A 27,996-nucleotide genomic window follows, 5' to 3' on the forward strand; every position below is an offset into this window, starting at 1 on the left:
AGGTCTGCCTGTACAGTGGTCCCTCAGTAACTGAGGGGGTTGGTTCCATGACCCCTGAGGATACCAAAATCTGAGGATGCTCAAGTCCCTTATCTAAATGGTGTGATATTTGTGTATAACTTAGGCACATCCAGCACTATACTTTAAATCCTCTCTAGATTACTTATAATACCCAATATAATGTAAATATTATACTATGTAGATAGTTTTAAAGACAATGTGAATGATAAAGAGTTGCCAATATCTGGCAAATTCAAGTTTCACTTTTTGGAACTTTCTGGAATTTTTTTCAAATATTTTCAATCCATTGTCAAGGGCTCATGTAATTTAAACATAATGGTACGCCATACTGCTTTATATGAATACTTTGATCCTCTGTAATACACATCTGCTTACTTCTATCGTTTATGTATTTTTAAATGTTTACAATAATTTGACACCCTCATTCACAATTTATTCTTGGAAAAATAAAATGCCAGCTTCGAAATAACTAACTCATTAACAGTATTGTTTATTATCACCTGCAATGCCTAAAACAAACTTTCTGGATTTCCTGCTTTTGGAGTTTCCCTCTGTCCCTCTCTTGTCTCTGCATCTCTATGTTTCTCTCTGTCTCTCTCTCACCAACCAGCTTCTGATTTTCTCTTTTGTTTCCTCTGCTCTGGCGCTACTTTCCCTTTTGCTCTTCCTATGCAAACTGTTTTCCATTCCTTTTATTTTTTTCTTCATTCCTTTTATTTTTGTTCTGCCCTAAATGGTAAAGACAGAGCATATAACTGTGTTTACTCCAACTCTTGTTTTTTCTGATTTAACAACTCAGCATGACTCAGCAGTCTAGAAATTAAAATAGGGGCTAATTTTTAAAAACACAATCGACATTGGTTTATATAGGTTCATGGCACCAACATGTAATACAAAGAAACAGATTTCCTCACAGTGGAAACATTTTGAGACTGCAACTTTGTATCATCTAAAAGTGGCATAAACATGGTAGGAAACAGTGCCTGACTGAGTTTCTACTTAATGTTTCTTAGAAGAAACTGCTAGATAACAGTTCTCTAAAATGTCCTCATTAGCGGATGATGTGCAAAAAAACCCTTCAAACCAAAAATAGAAATACTTACAACGTTATTGCTGACTAACCATCTTAAGCAATTATGCAGGACAATAAAATTCAATTTAGGCCACTAATAACTCTAGGTGGAATATTTAACTGGGAGACAAACTAAATCCTAGATTATTGTTGCCGCCTACAGTATGTGAGCTCAAAAACGGTCCTTTTGTTAAAGTTTAAATGCAGTATGGCTTCTGTTTTTTTAGGAGCAGAAAAATAAAGAAGCATAGGTTTTTACATGTAGAGAACAAAAGACTCACACATTGGCAAATGTTCCTTCTCTAAATTAAATTGTATTCCTAGAAAGTAAAGACTTATTCTAGTACTTATAAATGCATGATAAGCATTTTTTTAATGAAATATAATAAAGAAAAATAAATTATATTGCTATGTTGAATTTGTAGCTTTACCTTTCTTATAAAAATGTTTTCCAAGTGATCATGTGACATTATACTTCAGTGCATTTTTGGCACAGTTTCCGTGTCAAATTAGTGAAGGCTTTCAGAAGGATATGTATGTGGAACCAAAAGATATCTATGTATTTGTTACATTTATCTGTTAGAAGTAGCATTGTTTCTCCAACACAGTGGAAGAGTTTATCAGTCTGCTCTCTTCTTAAATCTGGACTTAATGGGCAATAGCTGCCAGGCCATCAGATGTTAATACTTTTAAAGGTAAGGGATTCCCTCCCTAATCCACCTGTCTCTCATAAGACACCTGTCCAATGGTTGCTTAGACCTACAGGGTTAGGCGTAGCTTCGACATGGCATCTTGAATGGTGCTTTAGTCCCACTGGACGGATTTGCATGCTTTAGGGCAAAATTTGAGGACCCCTGGCATCTAGAGTATCCCAGAAACAGGTGAGCTCGCAAAGACAGTTTCTTCTCAGCTCTGAATTCATGTGCTAATGGTCCCTGATACCTAAGAAGCCAAGAGGAAGATGGACATGTGGGTGGATTCTTCCTTGTGCTAAGCCTGGAAAAGTGTGAAGACACTTGGGAACAGAAAATGTTGTCCAGGCACACCTGGAGAATATCAATGCCTTTAAAATCCATTACCACATCCAAAAATGATAGCCTTTCTGGAGAAAACCATAATCTGAAAGGATACATGCACCCCAATGTTCACTGCAGCACTATTTACAATAGCCAAGACATGGAAGCAACCTAAACGTCCATCGACAGATGAATAAAGAAGATGTGGTAAGTGTATACAATGGAATATTCCTCACCCATAAAAAAGAATGACATAATGCCATTTGCAGCAACATGGATGGACCTAGAGATGATCCTACTAAGTAAGTCAGACAGAGAAAAATACCATATGATATCATTTATATGTGGAATCTAAAAAAAAAAAAAAGATACAAATGAACTTATTTACAAAACAGAAACAGACTTGCAGATATCAAAAACCAACTTATGGCTACCAAAGGTGAAGGGGCGGGGGGATAAATTAGGAGTCGGGATTGACAATATACACACTACTATGTATAAAATGGATAACCAACAAGGACCCACTGTATAGCACAGGGAACTCTGCTCAATATTCTGTGATAACTTATATGAGAAATGAATCTTAAAAAGAATGAATATATGTATAACTGAATCACTTTGCTGTACACCTGAAACTAACATTGTAAATCAAATATACTCAACAAAGTAAAATTAAAAATGAAATTAAAAACTAAAACGCAAAAATGATACCCTTTGCCTACGCAGCGTTACTGTGATGAAAGATAAGGCCCTTCTGTGTTTGAAAATCTATCAGTATAATCTTTTAATTCAACCAGTGGAAGAAGAAAGCCACGTGATTGTATCAAGAGACATGGAAAATGCATTTGAAAATACTTAGGTAGCTCAATCCAAAAAGGTAACAGGAAGAAGTTAAAAAAAAAAAAAAAACTCAAAGAAGAAAAGCACCTTCTAAAATCAATACCAGAATCAGACTAAAAAAGCAGACAGGCCTGCCTTCTGTTTCCATTATACCCAAAGATTTTTTTTTTTTTTTTTTAAGATTCTTGAAAATGCAATGAGACGAGTAAATGAAAATGTGTTATAACTATTGGAAAAGAACAAAATGGGAACTCTTTAGTTCATAACATGAATGTGTACCTGAGAGGATGCATTAAAAACCTAATAGGGCAATTTGGTAAAACCGCAGAATATGAAGTAAATTTTTTAAATCTTAGTTTTCCTATTATGCTAGCAATAAAAACCTAGAAAGAAATATGGACAGATTTTATGCAAAATCCAATAACGATATAAAATATTTGCAGTCCATTTAACTAAAAAAGGCATTGGGAAGAAACAGATCAAATCTCATTAAAGGAAACAAAACAAGATTTGAGCAAATGAAAGAACATGTTTTCTCTTCAAATGCTTAAATTTCATCTCATGTAAACACCAATACTACCCAAATTAATATAGGAATCAACTGCAATTCAAATCGGATTCCTAACAAGGTGTTTCCTGTTTTTCACTGGGCAGAGTGATCTTAGAGTTTGTAAGGAAGATGCCTTTACAAGTACAGTTAGGAAATAAATATTAAGCATCATCAATAATCCAGGCTACGTTCTCCTATGTGTGAGGACACCCTGTAAAGACACTCTAATCAAATGAATATGTTATACTTACTGGAATACACAAGAGAAAGTGACCCAGGCTGCCACACTGGAGAAACCCACCTCTTTTTTTCACGCTGTAGGTGAGGGAGCTGTCTCCCATCGTAATTCGAGATTATGGCTCGCTGACACCCCCAATGTGCATTCACTTGGAAGCAAGTTCTCTACCAGTATTTTTTGTCCCTCGGATAGACCCTGACTCTGATTCTTTTCCTCTAATCCTCCTACAACCAATATTAGATAAAAGCTAGTTTTAATGAAATAAATTATGCCTACTAGTTAGTAGGTAAAACACTATCAAACATGTGGAATTTGAGCTTTGTCGCCATGTGTTTAGCACTCGCTTCTGTGGTTTGGGTAGGGAGTGAGTGCTGGGGCTTGGGGGTGGAGGGCAGAGCAGAGAGATACAGAAGAGAGAGGAGGCAGAGAGAGAGAGACAGAGAGACACAGGAGAGAGGGGGGAAGAAGGGAAGGAAGCAGAGTGAGATAATGCTAAGGCAACATGACTGATTTTCCTCAAATTTATTGTCCCTGCAATTACGATTCCACGGTGTAACAGTAAAACGAACAGGGCGCCTCATTACCATCCAACTCTTAACTACTTCTCTCACTAGGTAAGGGGAAACGCAGAGGATACTAGAGAGGGAAGAAGGACCATGAACAGGAAATCCAGACGCCAGCATGCAAGTCACCGTGAATGAGCTGGGAGCGCTGAAAATAGCTGGGTGGGTGCCCGTGTGCACTTTGATGTTCAAGCCCTTTGAACCTGAGGCAAACGCAGCAGCTGGAGAGGATGTGAAATAGAGGAAACGCCTTCCCCGATACCTCGGTGAGCCCCGGCTGGAGTCTGGGGAAGGCTCTCTTCCTGGGTTACAGGTGGGTGCCTTCCAGCTCTGTCCTCACACTGCGGGGGAGGACAGAGAGGGAAGAAGAGAGAGAATGAGAGAGATTCCTTATGTTTCTTATTATAAGGACGTGAACCCTATAGGATCAGGCCTCCAGCCCCATGACCTCATTTCCTCCAAGACGAACACCCTGGGAGTTAGAGCTTCAACCTAGGAATCTGGGTGGGGCACACGTACTCACTCCATGACACCAGGTCATGTCCAAGATAAGATGACTGATTTTCCTTAGATAGAGACACAATTTCGCTTTTTCCACTGTTGTTACGCACACAGGAGTACCCACCAGTGGGCGCACAGTTGTTCAAGATCAACAAGGAACAGCCAAGCGACGGCCCTGGTGGCGCAGTGGTTAAGAATCCGCCTGCCAATGCAGGGGACACGGGTTCGAGCCCTGGTCCGGGAAGATCCCACATGCCGCGGAGCAACGAAGCCCGTGCGCCACAGCTACTGAGCCCGCGTGCCACAACTACTGAAGACCGTGTGCCTAGAGCCCATGCTCTGCAACGAGAAGCCACCGCAGTGAGAAGACCACACAGCGCAATGAAGAGCAGCCCCCACTCGCTGCAACTAGAGAAAGCCCGTGCGTAGCAACGAAGACCCAATGCAGCCAAAAATAAATAAATTTATAAAACAAACAAACAAGGAACAGCAAGATGGAGAAAGAGCCTGGAGATTGTAAACACCTCGGGAGAGGCACGTTTGCTTCCTTCCAAAGAGAAGGAGAAAGCACACAGGTGGCCAGTGATCTTACGGGGAGGTGTTTGCAGTTATCATAGGATGGATTCAATGTGCATATGCTACAAACTTGAACACAAATCTTCAAATACGGGAGGATGGCTGAATGAGTGGGAAGAAAGCATATTCATGGCCCATCCCTCCAAAGTGTGTGACTGAAATGAAGTTGGTTTTATGGGCACACGTGAATGAGGACAGCCTCTACTTATGAAAGTGACTTTAGCAAGCCTCTAGGTGTCAGGAATAATTGCATACAGTCTAGAATTCACCATGGAGCCATACTGCCCATGCATTTTAAATGATTTTTAAAAATTAATTTATTATTTATTTTTGGTTGCATTGGGTCTTCGTTGCTGCGCACGGGCTTTCTCTAGTTGAGGCGAGCGGGGGCTACTCTTGTAGTGTGCAGGCTTCTCATTGCAGTGGTTTCTCTTGTTGCAGAGCATGGGCTCTAGGCACGCGGGCTCAGTAGTTGTGGCGCGCGGGCTCAGTAGTTGTGACGCGCGGGCTCAGTAGTTGTGGCGCGCGGGCTCAGTAGTTGTGGCGCGCGGGCTTAGCTGCTCCGCAGCATGTGGGATCTTCTCGGACCAGGGCTCGAACCCGTTTCCCCTGTATTGGCAGGCAGATTCTTAACCACTGCGCCACCAGGGAAGCCCTGCCCATGCATTTTAAGTATCTCTATACTGACTTATTTTTATATGCATCTTAGTTTGTTCCAAAGCTCTAAATTAAGGGCTCTGATGAGAAACACTGAGTAAAATACAGCAGAGGAATCCATCCTCCCAATGGGTCTTGAGACCTAATCAGTGTTCTAAGAAGCCGCCTATATCACTGGACACATTCATCTGTATTTGATTCCAACTTGTGCTGAGTAGCTAGATTCACCACCAATCTCTTATGTTTTTTTTAATATAATTAAAAAATTTTTTTTAATTTATTTTTTGACTGTGCCGCGCAGCATGTGGTATCTTAGTTCCCTGACCAGGGACTGAACCCCGGGGCCCACAGCAGTGAAAGCGCGGAGTCCTAAGCACTGGACCGCCAGGGAATTCCCTGTCCTATATTTTAATTCTCTTTTGCATGTAATTCTTCCAACTTTTAGCCAACTCTGCTCCTGGGCTTTTCCTTCCAAACAAGGCCTTTTAATAGGAAACACAGTAACAGGATCCAAGTAATAACACACTTTATGGCAAGTTTCAAATGGTTTAACCACCATTGGGAATTACATAAAAAACCTGTGACTGAGAAAATCATCCTCCTTCAGTCTGTTCAGAATCAGCAGACTCCTGTTTCAAATGAAAACTATGCAAATACTTCCAGGGGGTTATTGCTTCACCAGTGACGGGTCGTTACATGAACCCCAGGATGTACCCGTTTCAGTGTCAAGTGCACGGGGTCAAAGAAGCATGATAGTTTCTAGGTATCTTTAAAAGACTTACAAAAAGGCAAGGGGAAGTATAAGATTCGATAACGTTGCACACAACATTTGTAAACACACAACTTCGTGTAAAATAAGGAAAAAATCTTTACTAGAGGTTTGCCTATAGAAGTTACAGGGTAGAATCCTACATAGGATCCCACACATGGTCTCTGAAACAGGATGGGCTGCTTTTTATTCTGCTACTGTGGGTTTTGGGTGCACGAGTCTGTATGTCTGTGTGAAGTGTGTGCATGTGTGTGTGACGTGTGTGTGAATGCATGTATGTTTGCACACGTGCATGCATGTGGCATGTAGAGACCAGTTTCATTTGCTCGAGAGGAAAAAATGATGCTCTTTCTGGAGAGAAGAATTTCTACCCTCTGTTTCCTGGAGAGAGTACAGTCATTCTGAAATTGCCCCAGTATTAGCACAGCTAAGGCTCTGCAGCTGCAGGTTTACAAGCCTCATCAAGCTGCTTCTCCCTCCATGTGGACAAACTATGGCTCAAAGAATCAATGGACTAAAGCAAAATGATCATTTTGCTGTTATTGCTGTATTTTAACTTCCTCCCCACATCTCTTCTGGACTTAAACTCTTTCATTCAGGTGGCAAAAATTCACTGAACGTTTGTCTGTGCAAAAGTGATATCCTTAATGCTGCTATATTGAAAACCATAATTTGAAAAGATACATGCACCCCAATGTTCACTGCAGCATTATTTACAATAGCCAAGACATGGAAGCCACCTAAATGTCCATCGACAGATGAATGGATAAAGAAGATGTGGTGCATATATACAATGGAATATTACTCAGCCATAAAAAAGAGTGAAATCATGCCATTTGCAACAACATGATGGACCTTGAGCAGCGGTCCCCAACCTTTCTGGCACCAGGGACTGTTTTCGTGGAGGACAATTTTTCCACGGTGGGGTGGGAGGCAGATGGTTCGGGAGGTAATGCGCGCGACGGGGAACAGCAGGTGAAGCTTCACTCGCTCACCCAGCGCTCACCTCCTGCTGTGTGGCCCAGCTCCCAACAGGCCGCGGACGGGTCCTGATCCGCGGCCAGGGGATCGGGGACCCCTGACTTAGACACTGTTGTACTAGGTAAAGTAAATCAGACAGAAACACAAATACCGTGTGATATCGCTTATATGCGGAATGTAAAAAAACAAACAAAAAAAAAGATTCAAATGAACTTATATACAAAACAGAAATAGATCCACAGACATAAAAAACAAACTTATAGTTACCAAAGGGGAAAGGGGGATAAATTAGGAGTTTGGCATTAACATATACACACTACTATATACAAAATAAGATAAACAAGAACCTCTACTGCAGAGCACAGGGAACTATACTCAATATTCTGTAATAAACTATAAGGGGACAGAATCTGAAAAAGAATATATATATATACACACACACACACACATACATATATATATATATAAATAAAAGAAACTACATACATAGAAAAGAAATGCATCCTCACTTGGAATAATCTAGTCTAATGCAGTCTGCATACATTTCAGAAGGTTCAATAATGGTGAGGTGACCCCATTAAGGTTCCTTCATTATGGATTATGAGGTCAGATGCAGGCACTACGTGGATATGCAGAGCAGTGAACTCTAAAATTCTTATCCTGAATTGGTTCTTCCTTCCTAAAAGGAAGACATGAATATTTCCATCAGCTGACTGCCCTTTGTTTTGGAGGTGATCTTACGTAATACTTCATGACACTGACAAAGTCCCTGGCCACCAGCTACCTTAGAGTTACGAGTTAGCCGGGGTTCTTCACCACTGCTCTCAGCAGTGGACTGGCTGATTAAGCAGAAAAACACTTACTGAGATTGATTGAACAGACCTCAACATTGTTTAGAAGGGCCAGTGAACCAGGTTACCGGGAAATCTTCTGGGAATAGTCTCCAACAGAAAGCTCATGAATTGGTCTGGTGTAGACACTGCCAGGTGACACTTGGTGGCATGGGTTACTGTCAACTACACTGTCACCCCATGATGTCACGCCTTAAGTCAGGGTTGTGACCTGCCACCATGGGAAGGTAGAAACCCCTCCCACAATCGACACCTAGAAAAAGACCACTGATTGAAGGAGCCTGGGTCACCGACTTGGGTCCTAGCTGCAAGGGAAGTAGGAAACTTGAATTTTATGTGTCTACCTTGGGTAGAAGAGACTCAAAAAGGAAGAAACATCCACGAACAATAGGAGCCAGTGCAAAACAAGTCAAGGAACCAAAAGTATGAATCTTCCTCCAAGGAAATTTGTGGACACTGGGCAATGTCATATTTGATGAATGCCTTTCCTCCTGCTACAGGAATCTAGCTGAGTTCCGGCTGGCTCTGAGAGGAATGGGTCAGTCTATTCAAGGCTGAAAGAACAATCTCCATTGTTGGTTTGACGGTGGTTAAGTAACATACAAGGACCTACCTGTCCAACCAGCTTAATTAAAAAGCTATCCCCTCATTACCAGGTGTTGTATTTTAGAGTTCCTTGTAACATAAGCAATGTATAACTGCCTACTATGTGAAAGAAAACACTTGATTAAAAATGTAATTAGTGGGACTGAAAATACAAGACTCATTAAGCACTTCTACGCTGAGCTCTTTGCAGCTGAATGAACATTTCAAGATGAAAAAAGAATCCACTTCTTTGTAAAAGAAAGCAAAACCTTTCATGTTGAGCTGTGATGAAGTGGCCTGTTCAAGAGAAAAAGAAAAGAATTGCAGATTAAGAGAAAAGGCGACAAATCCAGTTTCTCTAGAGACAGTAGCCTGGGAAGGAAGGCAGCCATTGCCATTCGGGGATAAAAGCTTTTCTTACTTCCTCACACTTCTATTATGTGACAACATCAGACTGTTTATGTCCCAGACCTAAGTGTTCACCAGCGAAATTTCTTTGAACACACCAAGACAAGCAATAAATCCCTATCTATTTAATGAACCTTCATCAAGACTTTTTTCCGCCCTAAATTCTAACTGCCGGAGGGCAGAAACCGAATCCCAGCACACGTTTCTCGCACAGGATTTATCTGTGGTGTGTGGTTAACTAGAACCGCAGCCGATCAGTTACGGAAATGTAACTAATTCGGGGTTTCTGATTGAACCTGCAGAGTTAGGGGGGGAAAAAAAACCCAACAAAAACAAGCTTATCCCACAGTTTTATTGATTGCAAGTAGCCTTATTCCCTGATACGCCCTCCTTTGAGGTACAGCTTTCAACATACAATGACAGCAATCCTGGGCTTCCCTGGTGGTGCAGTGGTTAAGAATCTGCCTGCCAATGCAGTGGACACGGGTTCGAGCCCTGGTCCGGGAAGATCCCACATGCCGCGGAGCAGCTAAGCCCGCGAGCCACAGCTACTGAGCCCACATGCCACAACTACTGAAGCCCATGCGCCTAGAGCCCGTGCTCTGCAACAAGAGAAGCCACCGCAATGAGAAGCCCGCGCACCGCAACGAAGAGTAGCCCCTGCTCGCCGCAACTAGAGAAAGCCTGGGCGCAGCAACGAAGACCCAGCACAGCCAAAAATAAATAAAGAAATTAAAAAAAAAAAAAAAAAAAAAGACAGCAATCCTGTCTTTCCCAGGTTCCCGCTCTCTGCACGTCTCCGCCTGGTCAGCACGGAGCTTTTGGACTCCCGCATGTAAAACATGCCAGCGTTCTGAGAACACACCCACGCCTCACTCTCCCCAACCCTGACAGCTTTCTGGGGTGCAGTCCACTCCTAAATCTCTCTGGTACCTCTTCATCGTGGAGATGACCATCACCAGGGTCCTGGTCATCGTCTCTGGCCTAAGGCAGGCTCTTTTCCTTCTAACAGCCCCTGACTGAGGCTGACCATGCTAAGAGATGAAGCCCATCGCTGGCCTTTCTGCCCTTTAAAGGCAGAGGTCCTCAACCATTTTAAAGCAGGGGAGGGGGGGTGTTCTTTCTTCAGAGACCAGTAATCCAAACAGATAGAATTAGACTCTGAGCGAGGTCTGCTGGGGGGCTCTGAATTCTCCTCACTCATAATCCTAATTCTCATCATGCAGGCGTTTGCCCATCGCCCACCATAATACTTTGCAGGACACTGTGTGCAAAGTTTTGTCCTAGATCAATGCTGTCAATTAGAAATAGAACAGGAGACCCTTACAGTCATCACCTTTTCCAGCGGCCACGTTAAAAACAAGTGAAAAGGAACAGGTGAAACAAATTTTAAAGTATGTTATTTAACTGAACGTATTCAAAATACCATTTTAACATGTAGTTCACATGTAAGTGTTAATGAAATAGTTTGCTTTCTTTTTCATAGTATTTAAAAATAGGACTCTTAAATAATATCAGAAAAGAACTACTGTAAAAGAATAGTTCTCCTTCACTGGCAAAAAACATTTATCATTACAGAGTTTTAATTTAACTTTATGTTATAAAACGAATTCTCAAGCACCTTTGATTCCTAGGTGATCAATAACATATTTGGGGAAGATTGAAAACCCAGGGGAAGGAAGTAACATTTTTTAGCACACTGACGGGTCATTCATCAAAACTAGAATTTACACATTTTTCATTTAACAATTAAGTTGTGAAGTAGTTTTCCCACAACACAAGAATCTGAAAAAATAGGGTATACAAGATATTTAAAATCTTAACTTCTGAATAACAAAGGAAGGTTTGTTGTAGAGCTTTTTATAAATGCAGATAAATATAAATAATGAAATTCAAAGAAACTATGAATACATCACTGAAAAGTAACTGCTATTAAGTCATATGTGTATCTTTCTAGACTTCTACAGATATACAAGAATTTTTTAATGGAATACTACTCAGCCATAAAAAAGAACAATATAATGCCATTTGCAGCAACACGGATGCAACTACAGATGACCATACTAAGTGAAGTAAGTCAGAGAAAGACAAATACCGTATGATATCACCTATAGGTGGCAATCTAAAAAAATGATACAAATGAACTTATTTACAAAACAAAAACAGACTCACTGACATAAAGAACAGACTGGTGGTTGCCAAGGGGGAGGAGGGTGGGGGAGGGATGGAGTGGGAGTTTGGGATTAACAGATGCAAACTAGTATATATAGGATGGATAAACCACAAGGTCCTACTGTAGAGCACAGGGAACTATACTCAATATCCTGGGATAAACCATCATGGAAAAGAATATAAACCAAGAATGTATGCATATGTAGAACTCAATCACTTTGCTGTACAGCAGAAACTAACACAACATTGTCAATCAACTATCCTTCACTAAAAAATCTTGACTTTTTAAAATATTTTTTAGAAACAAATATAGCTTCACGATCTAAATAAATGTTTAGACACTGAAAATAAACATATATGCAAATGCATGATGCATGTTTAGAGAAAATGATTATATTTTAATGTACATTAAGAGGAAAAGAGGCTAATAAGCTAGGCATTTACTCTAGTTGTGGATGCCTTCTATTCCCTGACCACGACTTTTTCAATATACAGGGGGATGTATAGACATACTTGTTAGCGATTCATCTTTTGAGGATCTGGCTCTACTAAATTCCATAAACAGAATCGCAATAGTTTAACTGTAGATTGGCACTCACACCTTAGGACAGACCAATAAATTAGACAGTGCTTAAAATAATCCCTAAAAGAGAACAACGAAGTGAACACCTAGAACGGAGATTCCCTGCCACGTCAGATCCTTAAATGATATGGTTGACCATTGCATGTAGGAGAACAGAAAAGAGATTCCAAAATGGCCAGCTGTAAGCATGTTTTAGGACACTTGTCCGGAAGATTTGGTCTAGGCTTGGGAAGGTGCATGGGGTCAAACAGACCATCCTATGGAGGTATTCCTATTCTGTTCACCCATCAAGTGGCAGTGAATCCTTGAAAATAAGGCTCTGTTTATGGAAACGACGCACAGCATCTCTGTCTTTCTCTAACATCATCTACATCTCTCACACTGCGGGATGCACGGAGTTCAAGCGTTTTACACTCAGTCTTGCAAAGTTTTGCCCTGGTTGGATGGTGTAAGCAACATATATTTCCAGCCAGTCTTCCTCTCCCAAAAGCACTGGTATGATCCATAACATAGCCTGATTGCATGCTTTTTCAAACTTCAATCATTTCACGCTTCCCTGCTTTTGTCTGAGAGGTTGCATCAGAGCCTGTGAAAATTCTGAGTTTCGGGGGCTTGTAGTGGATCAAACAATAGCTCTCCACCCCCCAATGATATGTACACCCTAATTCCCAGAACCTGTGAATTGGTTAGGTGACACGGCAAAAGAGAATTAAGCTTGTAGATGGAATTAAGATTGCCAACCAATTTAGAGATTGGGAGATAACCCTGGATTATCTGGGTGGGCTCCCTGTAACCATAAAAGTCCTTAAAAGTGGAACCGGGAGGCAAAACGGTCACAGTGATGACCAGTAATTATTATTTTTGAAGACGGAAGTAGGGGCCATGGCCCAAGAAAGCTGGGTGTCCTCTAGACACTGGAAAAGGCAAGGACAGATTTCCACAAAAACCAGAAGAAACACAGCCCTGTCAATGCCTTGAGTTAGTCCAGTGAGAATTGCATCAAATTTTGAGCTTAAGAGCTGTACGCTTGGTTTTTTGTTTTTTTTTGGCCTCGACACATGGCTTGTGGGATCTTAGTTCCCTGACCAGGAATTCGAACTGAAAGCGTGGAGTCCTAACCACTGGACTGCCGGGGAATTCCCTATTCTTGTTTTTTTTTCCTTTTCTTAAAGGCACTACCTTTGTGGTAATTTGTTACAGCAGCAGTAGGGAACCAATACACACCAAAACTTTCTCTGACTACTGCAGAAGCAATTCCTCTCTCCTCCACGACTGCAACAAGTCTTACCACATTTGACAGGTGTGTTTTAACTACCCTTCCTGTGTTTTCTTTAAAAACAAAATAGACCTCAAGATTTATCACTGTTGGGACTCCTCAATGCTAATACACACAGCGACTCAAGGTAAATTTTCTCATTAGCTATGTGGTAAATGAAACAATAAGGTATATTGACAACATTTTTTGAATTGGTAGCCTACTTGATATTCAGGAGAGAAAAACCAAAAACATCTTTTATGACACAGAGCAATGCTGTTTAAGACAAAATGTAGAATTTAGCCTCAACTTGTATCATTTAGAATAGAAGGAGAGATAAAGAATTTCTCAGACAAGCAAAAACTAAAAGAACACAGCAATACTAAACCTATCCTAAAAGAAATATTGAAAGGTCTACCTTAAATAGAAAAGAAGCACAGAACGGGAGAAAATATTTGCCAATGATGCAACTGACAAGGGATTCATCTACAAAATTTAAAAACAGCTCATGCAGCTAAATATCAAAAAAGAAAAAAAAAAAAAAAAGAAACAACTCAAAAAAATGGGAAAAGACCTAAATAGACATTTCTCCAAAGACGACATACAGAAGGGGCACATGAAAAGATGCTCAAGATAACTAATTATCAGCAAAATGCAAATCAACATGAGATACCACCTCACACCAGACAGAATGGCTATCATCATAGGGAGATTGGGCTTGACATATATACACTAATATGTATAAAATGGATAACTAATAAGAACCTGCTGTATAAAAAACTAAAATTAAAAAAGGAGTTCACCTCGAAACTTTTTATTAAAAAAAAAAAAAAAAAAGTCTACAAATAACCAATCCTGGAGAGGGTGTGGAGAAAAGGGAACCCTCTTACGCTGTTGGTGGGAATGTAAACTGATACAGCCACTATGGAGAACAGTATAGAGGTTCCTTAAAAATCTAAAAATAGAACTACCAACATGACCCAGCAATCCCACTACTGGGCATATACCCTGAGAAAACCATAATTCAAAAAGAGTCATGTACCACAATGTTCATTGCAGCTCTATTTACAATAGGCAGGACATGGAAGCAAGCTAAATCTCCATCTACAGAGGAATGGATAAAGAAGATGTGGTACATATATACAATGGAATATTACTCAGCCATGAAAAGAATAAAATAATACCATCTGCAGCAACATGGATGAACTTGGAGATTGTCTGACCTACTTCACTTAGATGATAAAGACAAATATCGTATGGTATCACTTATATGTGGAATCTTAAAAAAATGATACAAACTTATCTACAAAACATAAAAAGAGTTACAGATGTAGAAAACAAACATGGTTACCAGGAGGTAAGAGAGGGGAGGGGTAAATTGGGAGATTGGGACTGACATATACACACTACTATATATAAAATAGATAACTGATAAGGACCAAGAGATTGGGACTGGCATATATACACTACTATATATAAAATAGATAACTGATAAGGACCAAGTATATAGCACAGGAAACTCTACTCAGTACTCTGTAATGACCTATATGGGAAAAGAACTTGAAAAAGTTATACATGTATGTATAACTGATTCACTTTGCTGTACAGCAGAAACTAACAACATTGTAAATCAACTATAAGTCAATATAAAATAAACTTTTTTAATTTAAAAAAGAAATAAAAATTTAAAAATAGAAAAGCAGCAGGAATCTATAGGAAAGGGAAGATCACAATTGGAAAGTAAATCACATAAATAAGCCAGTATTCAGATTAAAAAAAAAAAAAAAAAATCAAAAAAATTTGTGAGAGCAATGAAAACTATAATGAGAAGAGCAAAAGGAAGAACATGAAGATGTAAAAGATGTCAAAATTATAAAACGTGGTGGAGGAGAGTAAGAAAACAGATTTCTTTTTTTTTTAGAATGGTTTGACCCTATATGACTATCAGTCTAAAGCAAGTACGTAGATATAGGAAGGGGTTAACATACTTGAAAAACAGGGAAACCACAAATCAGAAACATACAGATTCACAAAAAACCAAAAAGAAGAGAACACAAACATAGTACAAAAGCACTGAGCCCCAACTTATGGCGACACAGTTTCTATTTTGCCCTTGTGTTCACCGGTTCAGTGCTCAAAAACAAAAAATAAATCAACCTAAGTCCAATATAACAAAGTATTTAATGCATTTAAAATTCTGACATGAAATGTTCCTGCAATACTTATTCAGACAGTCAGTGCCTTGGCTTAGTAAGTGCAGAAACGGTCAATCAAGCAATTTATTTGCTAATTAAACAATTTTAGCAAATTAAAAGTCTCTTTGCACTTCAAGACTGAGCGTGCTGTGGATGTCATTAACATTTTAACAATTTTTGTGGGTGTAATATTTAGTAAAAAAAAAAAAAAAAAAAGAAACAAAAAAAACTCTAATACATCATTACACCGCAAGCAATCTCTTGGAAGTTTTTATCAAATATGCCGCGCTGAACCCTGAGTGTCACGCTCTTCATGGCGGAATGTCTATTATAGATCAGAGGACCACCTAGAAGTCTCTCTTTAGAGAGAAAGGTAACTCTTAGCATAAAGCAATCCAGTTTTCAGATGGTAACAATCACCCAGTATAGTTCTGAGAACCGTCAGATGTTGGCGGAGGGAAAATGACCTCCCCTTTCTAACTCTTGATGTCAGGCTTCTCATCTTGTAACTCGTTTCTGACTTTACCTCTTTTATGACCGTGTGGTTTGAAAGGACAGAAGACAAAAGCTTCCTGTAAACCGTGAGTTGACATTTGAAGCTAATGGTATCAAGCTGAAAGCCACCAAATTTTGAGTTGCAGGGTGTTGTCTGCTAGGATTCTAATGTGGCTTTGAAACTGTAGGTATTATTTTATGTCGTTTCATTCACATTAAAATACGATCCTGTGGAATGCAGAGAATGACATCACAGGAGAAATTCTGCTAAGTGTGATACGGAAAAAATTAACATTCTTTGCACACTGCATGCACATGCTGCTTGGAGAAGGATGTGTGTATACACATTTCCCAAGAGTTATTTTGGAAACACCGCCCAAGTAGGCTGCGAGCTCTTATTGATAAGAGAAGAATCGCTTTTCAAAAAAGGATCTGGGTGTCTCTGCAGTGGACAGATCTGGGTGACTTTACCTGAGGCCAGACCTCAATCTAGGATAAGGAATTCCGAGATGAACAAGTGCGGCATTCCCCTAACTGAAGGCGATCTGATGCCCTCAGCATCACTCTGCAGAGTTGTCTGGGATGATTACCTTCAATCAAATTGTGACTTCAGATCTAATCACTAACTCAACAGGAAACAGAATAAAGAGGCATCTCCCAACTCCAGGAGATACAATCAGATATCATCTATACCCAGGATGCAAGCGGGTTGTTCTACTAAAGCCCTGGTCTGACCTCAAAAAAGGTACTTGAAATCAGATACCAGTGCAACGTGAGAGACTGGGCCAGATTAAGAGACACTTAACAGACATAACTGGTCTGTGAAAAGTAACAAATATGACTGGATGCCATTGAGGAAATCTGTATATAAATAATGGGATTTTATGATATCAGAAAAATGAGCTTTATTTTCAGGAGGTGTGATAAAAAAAAAAATTGTTGCCAGGCAGGAAAATGGTCTTTTATTTTTTGGAGATGCGTTACTAAAGTATTTTGGGGATGAAATGCTATGATGTCTGTATTTATTTGAATTGGATAAGATAATGTTTCTATAATATACTACATCTACATGTTGATAAATTAATATTCTGTTTCTAGCGTGGGAATGAGTCTCCCTCGAGTGGGCATTTCTTATTGCCTGAAGACGTTCTTTTGCAGGGCAGGGGACCCATCCTACAGACTTCCAGCGGGCAGGGGCCAGCAAGGATGCTGCATGCTCTACAATGTGCAAAACAGCCCCACATAACAGATTGATTCATCAGCCCCAAATGTTCAGTCCTTTTATCTATCTAATAATCAATCAATCTACATACATACACATGTATGTGTATGTCTACGTAGCAACTATGGTGGAGTGTCAACTTTCTCTTAAAACTAAATGATGCCTATTCAATGTATTATTCTTTCGAGGTTTATCTACTTTTCAACATTTAATAAAACAAATAAGGTAATACCTGGTTCCAGAAAAAGAAACACTTTTTAAAACAACCTAAATGTCCATCAACAGATGAATAGTTAAAGATGTGGTGCATATATACAATGGAATACTACTCAGCCATAAGAAGGAGTGAAGTAATACCATTTGCAGTTACATGGATGGACCTAGAGATGATCATACTAAGTAAGTCAGACAAACACAAATATCATGATGTCACTTGTATGTGGAATCTAAAATATGACACAAATGAACTTATCTATGAAACAGAAACAGACTCACAGACATAGAGAACAGACTTGTGGTTGCCAAGGGGGGGGGGGGCGAGGAAAGAATTGGGAGTTTGGGGTTAGCAGATGCAAACCAGTATATATACGATGGATAAACAACAAGGTCCTACTGCAGAGCACAGGGAACTACATTCAATCTCCTGAGATAAACCATCATGGAAAAGAATATGAAAAAAGAGCATATATATGTATAACTGAGTCACTTTGCTGTACAGCAGAAATTAACACATTATAAATCAACTATACTTGAATAAAATTTTAAAAAGAAACACTTATAAAAATGTATACCATGATGAAAAAAGTGTAAATGTAGATAGCAGCAGAAATCAGTGTTAGTTATCTCACGAAATCAGATTATTTTGGATAGCTGCCATGTTGATCACACAGTAAGCAACCCAGAAGCCCTGGATCTAAATGAACCACCGTTCAATAACGAAGAAATAAAATAACTGCCACCTTTGTTTTGACAAGTCAGAACACAGAAAGAAGGTCCTATGAGAACTTAGACAATTTCAATCAGATTGTACCAGAAATACGACGATATGAAAGCTATCAGGCTTCACCGTGAAGAGAACTTCAGTAACATTTTGCAGGATAAGAAGTGAACAATGTTGATTGGGCTTGGGAAAAACAATCCCTGCTTTTTGTTTTTGTTTTGTTTTTTGACACCTGGGCCCAATGGAAGATACCTCAATAGTTGTGGGGAGAGAAGAATACGGAAGCCTCTAAATATTTTTCTTGCAAAAAAAAAAAAAACACTAAATGTATTCAAAACCTTAACTCAAAGCACAGATGAAAAGGCTGTTTCTACTACTAAAGAAAGAAGAAATTGTAATTTGGAACAATTTTGTAAGTTACATTGCTAAGGAGAAAACTAGATGCCCTTAAAAGGTGAGCCCTAAAAGAATTGAGAAGCCTCTAAATTTCTCAAGAGTAAAAATGGAGACACTCCCAACACATTACTCTAAACTAGTGATTAAACTTCCATATTTTCTGGTTTTTCGAGAAGTCTAGGTGAACTAGGATTGGGTGACAACGTTTCCTGGCTTATTGAGCTAATACGTACATTCACGTACTTATGCTGTTTGGGACTATAAATAGAACTGGGTAAGTTTTGATTGAAATAAATGTACATGAGCGAAGGTCACAGATTTGAATATACAGTCCAATGAGTATTCTCAAGTATGTGCGAATAGGTATACATCTTCCATACCAAGAGAAGTATACTCTCACCACTCAAAAAAAGTCACTTTCTACTCAGTGTCTTTATTCCCAGAATAAATTCCACAGCTATTCAACACCCTGGGTTAGTTTTGCCCTGTGTTGAAATGTGTTATGAACAGAATTATGTAGTAGACGTTTTTTCCCTCTTACCACTTCACTTCACATAATGTTTTGGGATTCACCCACTTTGTTGTGTGTATAAGCCATTTTTTCCCCACTGAACAGCATTCCGTCATGTGAAAAACATTACAATTTGGTTGTTCATTTTCCTGTCGAAGGACATTTGGGTGCTTTTAGTTTGGTGCCATTAAGAAAAAAGTTTACTGACTTCATAAAGAATTAACGTCTTAGAACTTTATTTTGGGACTTCCCTGGTGGTCCAGTGGGTAAGACTCCGTGCACTCCTAATGCAGGGGCCTGGGTTCCATCTCTGGTCAGGGAACTAGATCCTGCATGCATGCCGCAACTAAGAAGCCCACATGCCACAACTAAGACCCAGCGCAGCCAAAATAAATAAATAATATTTTTTTTTAAAGTTTCTTATTTTGAAATAGAGACACACATAAGCTATAAAACTGATAGAGTCACTTGTTGTCTTACCCAGCTTATCCAAAGATAACATCTCATAACTATAGTAAAGTATCAATATCAGGACTTGAAATTGATGCAATACTCTGTTAACCAAGCTACAGATCTTATTCAGATTTCACCCCTTTTTACATTGTAATGCAGTTTGTGTATGTAGGAGAATCAACTTAAGATTTTGTTAATAAATGACTCAGCTTTCTATTTCAATGATTTAATATTTATTTTATCATTTTTTCTCCTTATTTTCCACTAAACTTGCTCTTTTTTGCTAAGTAGGTGAAAATTTAGATGATTTCACATACTTTTATATTTCCAGGTAAGAATTTAAAGACATAAGTTTTCCTCCATGCTCTGCTTTGCTTGCAAGCAACAGATTTTGATACATGTTGATTTCAATTTCTTTCAGTTCAAAATATTTTAAATTTCCCTAAGGACATTCTCTTTTGATCAATGTTAATTCAGAAGCATGTTGTTTAATTCCTAAATATTTAGATTTTCTACATATGCAATGTTCATCAACTTCTAATTTAATCCCACTGTGATCTGTAATTAAGATGAAATACAAGAAAATATTTGATTCAAACAAACAAAAAAACCCAGCAGAAACAAAAAATGCTATTTAAAACTTGAGGAGAGATTAGGAGAGACATACACAAAACATACATTCTAATTTCTGAAAAATGCCTGGCAAAGTTTCTGGTGATAGTCTTATCGAGACTATAAAAAAAAAATTTTTTTTTAATAGCAACAGCCATCTTTTATTTTTGGGGCTGCGTTGGGTCTTCATTGCTGCGTGCGGGGGCTACTCTTCGTTGCGGTGTGAGGGCTTCTCATTGCAGTGGCTTCTCTTGTGGCAGAGCACGGGCTCCAGGCGTGCAGGCTTCAGTAGTTGTGGCTCACGGGCTCTAGAGCTCAGGCTCAGTAGTTGTGGCTCATGGGCCTAGTTGCTCCGCGGCATGTGGGATCTTCCCAGACCAGGGCTCGAACCCGTGTCCCCTGCATTGGCAGGCGAACTCTTAACCACTGCACTGCCAGGGAAGCCCTATGAAAAATTATGAGCTTGATAATATTATAAGCAAATTGTCTTGCAGCTGGTTAGGGGATGGACTTCAGGACTTCAGGATGTGATGAGGATGTGCTTTTTAGGGGTTATCATCAAGCTGCTGGAAGTTTATTAGGGCTGCACAGAAAAGGCCTTTTCCCTGGTCCTCCCCCCTTTCACATGATTGTCCACCGCTTGCACGGATCCATAAAAAACATGCTCACTCTCCAAAGCGTTAGCTTGCTTGGAGCAACATTTCACACTGTCGAGAAAGCTAAAATGACCAGCCAAATTACGATGAAAATCAACTGAGAAAGGGTAAGCCCTTGCATTTCGTTTCTCAAAGGCAGGATGGCGAACTGCTAGTTTCACTGTTCATTAAATCTAGTTAAAGGATGCATGATGTGAAGAGAAAGCAGTTCACCAGCTCCCGGTGTGATTAAAGCATACCTGGGGCGTTGCATATCTTTCCAATTACACATTTTAAGATACACCTAGAGAAACCGAAGCCAATCCAGACGAAAGCCACTGAGGGGGTTAAATGGACTCGCCGTTGTGTTTACAGGGAGATTGACAAAGGCTACCTCTAAGGACTGGCTGAATGGTTATGAAAAGTGTTCTTGAGAAGAGAGGAGGTTTGGGGAGGCCGTCTGCCTCCCGCAGACAGTTTCAAAGGGAGGCTATTTGCCAATTGGGAGAGGACGTGCAAACATAAAGACCTTAAGATGGAATAAGCAGGTCAGTGAGAAGGGTGCCCATTCTTGTAACCATCTTGGGACCGATGGATCTCGTTTTCAGTGGACAAGGTGTGGAGAAGACAAATGAGCCCAAGGAACCCAAGATCCAGGCCTGAGATGAGATTGCTATTCCTGATATTACAGTCACCACCAGCTACATCTATACAACGGTGGACAAGGTCCCCCGAGGTTACGGCATCGGCCTCACGTATCAACACTCCCAGTGGCCAGGGGTGGAAATGCAACTGTTTACATATGGGAGGGGATACTTCCTTCTTAGTCCCTGCGTCTACGTACTATGTCTGCTTTACTTGTTTTTTCCTTTTTCTCATGAGTGGCGATCAGAGACTTCTATATCATCAATTCACCTCCATATACTAGGAAAGATAGACCTGTACCATCTGCAGTTCTTCTAGCCAATTTACAAGCTATCAGATTACCATGGCAACCGCAGGTCCCCAGAGGATGAACACTGAGGGGGGGCTGTTTTGAACCTGAGTCCATCTTTCAAGTCCAGGCTGTGCGCTCTTGCAGAAGGTGTGTATTTGGGCTCGTTTGTTGAGATCACATGTATCTGCTGAAGCTTGTCCTAATGCACGTATGCTACATCTTCAGCTAGAAACTCCCTCAAAAGAATATTATCACGTAAACAGGGAACTGGAGCGAACCAAGGAGCAGAGGCCGCATGGCATCCCTCCTGTGAGGGCAAACACCAGGATGTGCATGTCGGGGGGCCGGGTCGTGGGGTGCTACTTTCCTTCCAAACTGTTTGGGGCAAACAGTGTCATTTTTTACCTTGTTTTCTCGCCAGAGTGGGCTACTCTATAAACTGGGTCTTTGCATAAAATGACGAAGGCAATAAGCCCACAATGATAAATGCAGGTGGTGTGAATAAAAAAAATGCATGCATAGGGAAAGAAGGGTGGGGCAATCCCCATGTCTTTTCATTAATAGTAGACGTAAATCTACCGTCTTTGTATCTTCTGTCCTTCTCTTCTTTCCCTTCTTGTTCAAAGCAAAAACTCTATCATGAGGAAAGCCGTGTAGCAATGCTTCCTCACAACTTTTAGAGCATGGGACTCGGCAGCATTTCATTAAGTGTCTCCCCTCTTTAACACTCTGTGGCTTTCTAGGATGTGTTCTCGTGCTATTTCAACTTCGTCAACTGTAAGCTGGGTGAAGAAGGATTCCAAGTGCCTAGAGCTGGTGGGAGCATTTTATAAAATTACTTCCACAAATCCCTCCACAGAGGACCTCGTGCACGTGGTCAGTGATCAAACAGGCAGCCTTTTTAAAAATGATTGTTCACCCCTAGTCTTTCTAGAACAACCCACCCTCTTGCAGAAGAAGCATGTCTTTGGGAAATACTGATGGAGAGTGTGACTCGGAAATGACAGCTCGGAGATTTGCATCCTCGGGACAGCACGAATGAAGGCAGCTCAAGACAAAACTCAATTAAAGCAATCAGATCACCCCTAGTTCCTTCTGCTACTTTTCTTTTTTTTTTCCCCCCTCTCTTTTCCCCTACGAATCCAAGAGGGAATTAACGGAATTCAATCATGGATCAAGAAGATGTGGTATGTGTGTATATATATATACACACACACACACACACACACACACACACACACACACACAATGGAGTACTACTCACCCATAAAAAAGAATGAAATAATGACATTTGCAGCAGCATGGATGCAACTAGAGATTATCATACTGAGTAAGTCAGAGAAAGACAAATACCATATGTCACTTTTATGTGGAATCTAAAATATGATAAAAATGACCGTATCTACAAAACAAACAGATTCACAGGTGTAAAGACCAGACTTGTGGTTGCCAACATGCAGTGGAGAGGCAAGTGGTGGACTGGGAGTTTGAGATTAGCAGATGCAAACTATTATATACAGAACGGGTGAACAAGGTCCTACTGTATAGCACAGGGAACTATATTCAATCTCCCACGATAAACCATACTGGAAAAGAATGAAAAAGAATATATGTATATAACTGAATCACTGCTATACAGAAATTAACATTGTAAATCAACTATACTTCAATAAAATAAATAAGATAAAAGGGGGATTCAATCACGGACATGGCTCAGAAGGCAGCTATTGTCACTCAAGCGCTAACAGATTTTTACTCTAAAATAAGAGGTCCACAGATGACAGCCCATAAGGCAAATCTAGCCCGCCGCTTGTTTTTTGTATGGACTACTGCTTAATATTCCTTTTATATTTTTAAATGGTTGGGAACAAATAACTCAAAAGAAGAATATTTCATGACATGAAAAATTATATGAAATTCAAATTGTGTCCATACAATTATTGGAACACAGCCATACCCATTCACTGACATTATCTGTGGGTCGTTTTGTGCTACCAGGTACAGTTGAGTAGCTGTGACAAGGCACACAAAATCTAAAACATTTAATACTGTCCTGTTCCATAAAATTGTCCAGAGCATGAGTGCTAATCCTTGCTCTAAATAAATGTTTTCAGGGGATACCATATCACATGAGATTACCTCACTCAGCAGGGCGATAGGTGAATTCAATGGGCTTCTACTGCATTTTTAATAACTTATGGTATGAGAATAATATAAATTACAAAGGGAAACCAACTGAGATTAATAATATTGTTGAATAAATATTCAGGACGCTTTGAGCAAATGCCTCAGAATTTTATTTATGCACAGGGAAGTGTTTTTTTTTTCTTCACCCATCCAAAAGTTCTTGACAAGATTGAAGGGATCCAGGAAGCCTCGGCACAATCATTTTCAGTTAGGTACAGACGGTGTTCAGGAAAAAAAGGTGCCATGTCCAAATTCCACAAGAAGGCATTTTATGACAGAGAATTCCCTTCCCAAAAAACTGCCTGAATCTGTCTTCTAAAAATAAACAGGACTGTTCCTTTTTTTCCCCCCCCTAGAAGATAACTGTCCATTCTGTGCTGTGATTCAGCATCAAGCCAGTAAGGAAACAATGGCGCTACCTTGGGTTTGCGAGCAACAACCGTGAAGGGAAGTGCAGTAAATGACCAGGGGTCCCCTGTCACTGCTGAGCAGACAGCTAATGATTTGACCACAGACTTCAGAAGGACCTGCCTATAAAGCAAAACAAAGGGATGCTATTTTCTAAGAAGCTATCATTAAGTCACTGCTTACAACTGATCTGTTTTTTCACCCGGATGACATTTCTGCCATCTGTTCTCTGAAGCAAGAGATGCTTTGCATTGAAGCCACCTTGGGTTTTTATTTTTCTTTAAACTATAGGTTATAGGTCAAGCTGGTTACCAATCAAGGCATGATGTGTGAAAACGAAGTAGTAAGGAGAATGTTAATGGGATATGAATTTCTATATTCCATGGAGCCTGAACTTGGCATTCTAAATTTTTCTTGAGGGAACCAAAGAGGGAAAAAGAGTTGACATTAAGAAAAAAAAAAAAAAAAGATAGGAAGAACTAAACTACAGGGACTGATGTAAATTTCTTATCAGGTACTTCCTGGTCTACAAATAAGTAATACAGCTTTCCTCAACAGTTAACAATTTTGTGGATTAGGTTCAGCAAAGTCAGCTAAAGTGATCAACGCTGGAACTTTATGACCACGGTAAAGAAATTACCAAATACAAAAAGAAAAAAAAAAAAAAAAAAGAACAGAATTGTGCTAACGTATGGACCCCAGAGATGTTTTCTCAACACAGGAAAGGGTATAGTGATGGTTACGTCTCCAGGGAGGGGTAAACCAGCAAGATCCTAGTTGGAAACAGATCTCCTCCAAAGTGATGCAGAAGAGAGTTTAGTGAGAGGACTGTTTACAAAGGTGTGCTGAAGACTGCACTTGGCCATCTGCACTGTGGATTTGCGCGAGCAGAATTGCTAAGCTTTAACCAGCTCTGGATGGGAAGGGCAAGAGGAAGAAGATGCTCATCAGAACCTGTAGACCTTGGGAGGCTGCAGGTATGCAGAACCATGGAAAAGCCCACAAGTGGTCACACCGGAGGGCACAAGCCGTCCACCACATTAAAGCAGAACAACGATCTTCGCTAAGTAAATTAGTACCGTTCTATTACACGTGTACACAGACAAGGTCAACAGAAGAGAAACTCTAGAAATACACCCAACCACATATGAAAATTTAGTCCATAAAATGAAGAGATCAATCAACAGGGACTGCTTTATATACATGTATATTTGGAAAACTAGAAGAGATTCCCTACCTCACACCATGAATAAAAATAGACTCCAAATGGGATCCGCCCCTTGCAGCTTGGTGGCCAAGCCTTGGCCCAGGGCTAGCTAGAGCCGAGCAGGTTCACAGACTCCAGGGACCGGACACCTTAGGAGCTGGGAGGCGTTGCCCTAGCACCCCAGCTAACTTCCCTACAGGCCTTGGCCTTAACAGGTATTGGTGCCTGCCGTGGACGCATTTAGACCCCGGCCTTTTCTCTCTGGAGACTTTCTGCCTATGGCTGGGGACAGAGTGAGGTCGTTGCCTTGACGACGACAGCATGCGGCCCGCGGTCCTCCCGAGTGTGAACTTGCGGTGGGTTGAGGCCAGTCGGCCTCCTTGTCTGCTTCACCTGGGACCCCTGACTGTGTCTGCGGAAGAAATCGCGACAGCAGTAGAATTGCTAGTTTGCTAGTCAGCGTCTTTTAGACCTGCGAACGAGATGCATTTCACCTCAATTTTGTTTCCAAGTTGAAAACCTTTGGGTATTTCCACGCCAAAGGATTTAAAAGAAACACAAGAAAAATTCCTACTGGTTTTTAATTAAAATGGAAAAATATGAGAACCTAGGATTGGTTGGAGAAGGGAGCTATGGAATGGTGATGAAATGTAGGAATAAAGATAGTGGAAGAATTGTGGCCATTAAGAAGTTCTTAGAAAGTGATGATGACAAAATGGTTTAAAAAATTGCTATGCGAGAAATCAAGTTACTAAAGCAACTGAGGCATGAAAATCTCGTGAATCTGTTGGAAGTGTGTACGAAAAAAAAGCGATGGTACCTAGTCTTTGAATTTGTTGACCATACAGTTCTTGATGACTTGGAGCTCTTTCCAAATGGACTAGACTACCAGCTAGCTCAGAAGTATTTGTTTCAGATTATCAATGGCATTGGATTTTGTCACAGTCACAATATCATACACAGAGATATAAAGCCAGAGAATATATTAGTCTCCCAGTCTGGTGTTGTCAAGTTATGTGATTTTGGATTTGCGCGGACACTGGCAGCTCCTGGGGAGGTTTATACTGATTATGTGGCAACCTGATGGTACAGAACTCCAGAACTATTGGTTGGTGATGTCAAGTATGGCAAGGCTGTTGATGTGTGGGCCATTGGCTGTCTGGTAACTGAAATGCTCATGGGGGAACCCCTTTTTCCTGTAGATTCTGATATCGATCAGCTGTATCATATTATGGTGTGTTTGGGTAATCTCATTCCAAGACATCAGGAGCTGTTTTATAAAAATCCTGTGTTTGCTGGAGTAAGGTTGCCCGAAATCAAAGAAACGGTTCCTCTTGAAAGACGCTATCCCAGGCTCCCTGAAGTTGTGATAGATTTAGCAAAGAAATGCTTACATACTGACCCAGACAAAAGGCCCTTCTGTGCTGAGGTCCTGCACCATGATTTCCTTCATATGGATGGATTTGCTGAGAGGTTTTCTCAGGAACTGCAGTTAAAAGTACAGAAAGATGCCAGAAACATTTATCTAAACCCCAAAACAGAAAGAAGGAAAAGGAAAAAGATGATTCCTTGGGTGAAGAGAGAAAAACACTTGTGGTACAGGATACAAATGCTGATCCCAAAATTAAGGATTCTAAAGCATTTAAAATAAAAGGATCAAAAATGGATGGAGAAAAAGTTGAAAAAGTCAGTCGAGCTTCAAATGCCAGCTGTCTCAATGACAATGGGATGAGCCACATCAAAACAGTGCCTTCAACAAGCCTCCGACATTGCAGCAATGGCAGCATGGACCACACAAGAAATCCAGGCATGGCAATTCCTCCACTTACGTACAACCTTTCTGCAGTGGCTCCCACTATTAATTCTGGAATGGGAACTATCTCCAGAGTTCAGAGTTACAAAGTGGATGAGAAAACCAGGAAGTATTGTATTCCATTTGTTAAACCAAATAAACATTCTCCAGCAGGAGTTTATAATATTAATGTGACCACATCGGTAAGTGAACTATTTCAGAGGCAGAAGAGCAAACATTAGTCATTTCTAGACTTTCATTAATAGTAAATATAATAGTGAAGAACTGAGAGTTTTATTGGGAGACGTATCATAAAGTGGAAACTTAATTATGGATATATCATCCCAGCGTGTCAAAATCATAAATGT

At 40.1% G+C, this 27,996-nt stretch overlaps 1 protein-coding gene and 1 long non-coding RNA gene across 3 annotated transcripts in view; one reads left to right on the plus strand and one right to left on the minus strand.

Moving 5' to 3' along the window:
• The window catches only part of LOC309619997, a 273,721-nt gene that overhangs the window by 211,357 nt on the left and 34,368 nt on the right, over positions 1-27,996 (minus strand). The window lies entirely within an intron of this gene.
• LOC309620144 (cyclin-dependent kinase-like 2) lies at positions 26,157-27,995 on the plus strand. The gene is given in 4 exon segments (XM_082376207.1): positions 26,157-26,557; positions 26,561-26,917; positions 26,921-27,353; positions 27,356-27,995. Coding segments are annotated over 4 exon segments (1,437 nt in total). The 5' UTR covers positions 26,157-26,425; the 3' UTR covers positions 27,871-27,995.

Source organism: Balaenoptera borealis (genome assembly GCF_965194805.1).
Source record: "Balaenoptera borealis genome assembly, chromosome: X".
Classification (NCBI taxonomy): Eukaryota; Metazoa; Chordata; class Mammalia; order Artiodactyla; family Balaenopteridae; genus Balaenoptera; species Balaenoptera borealis.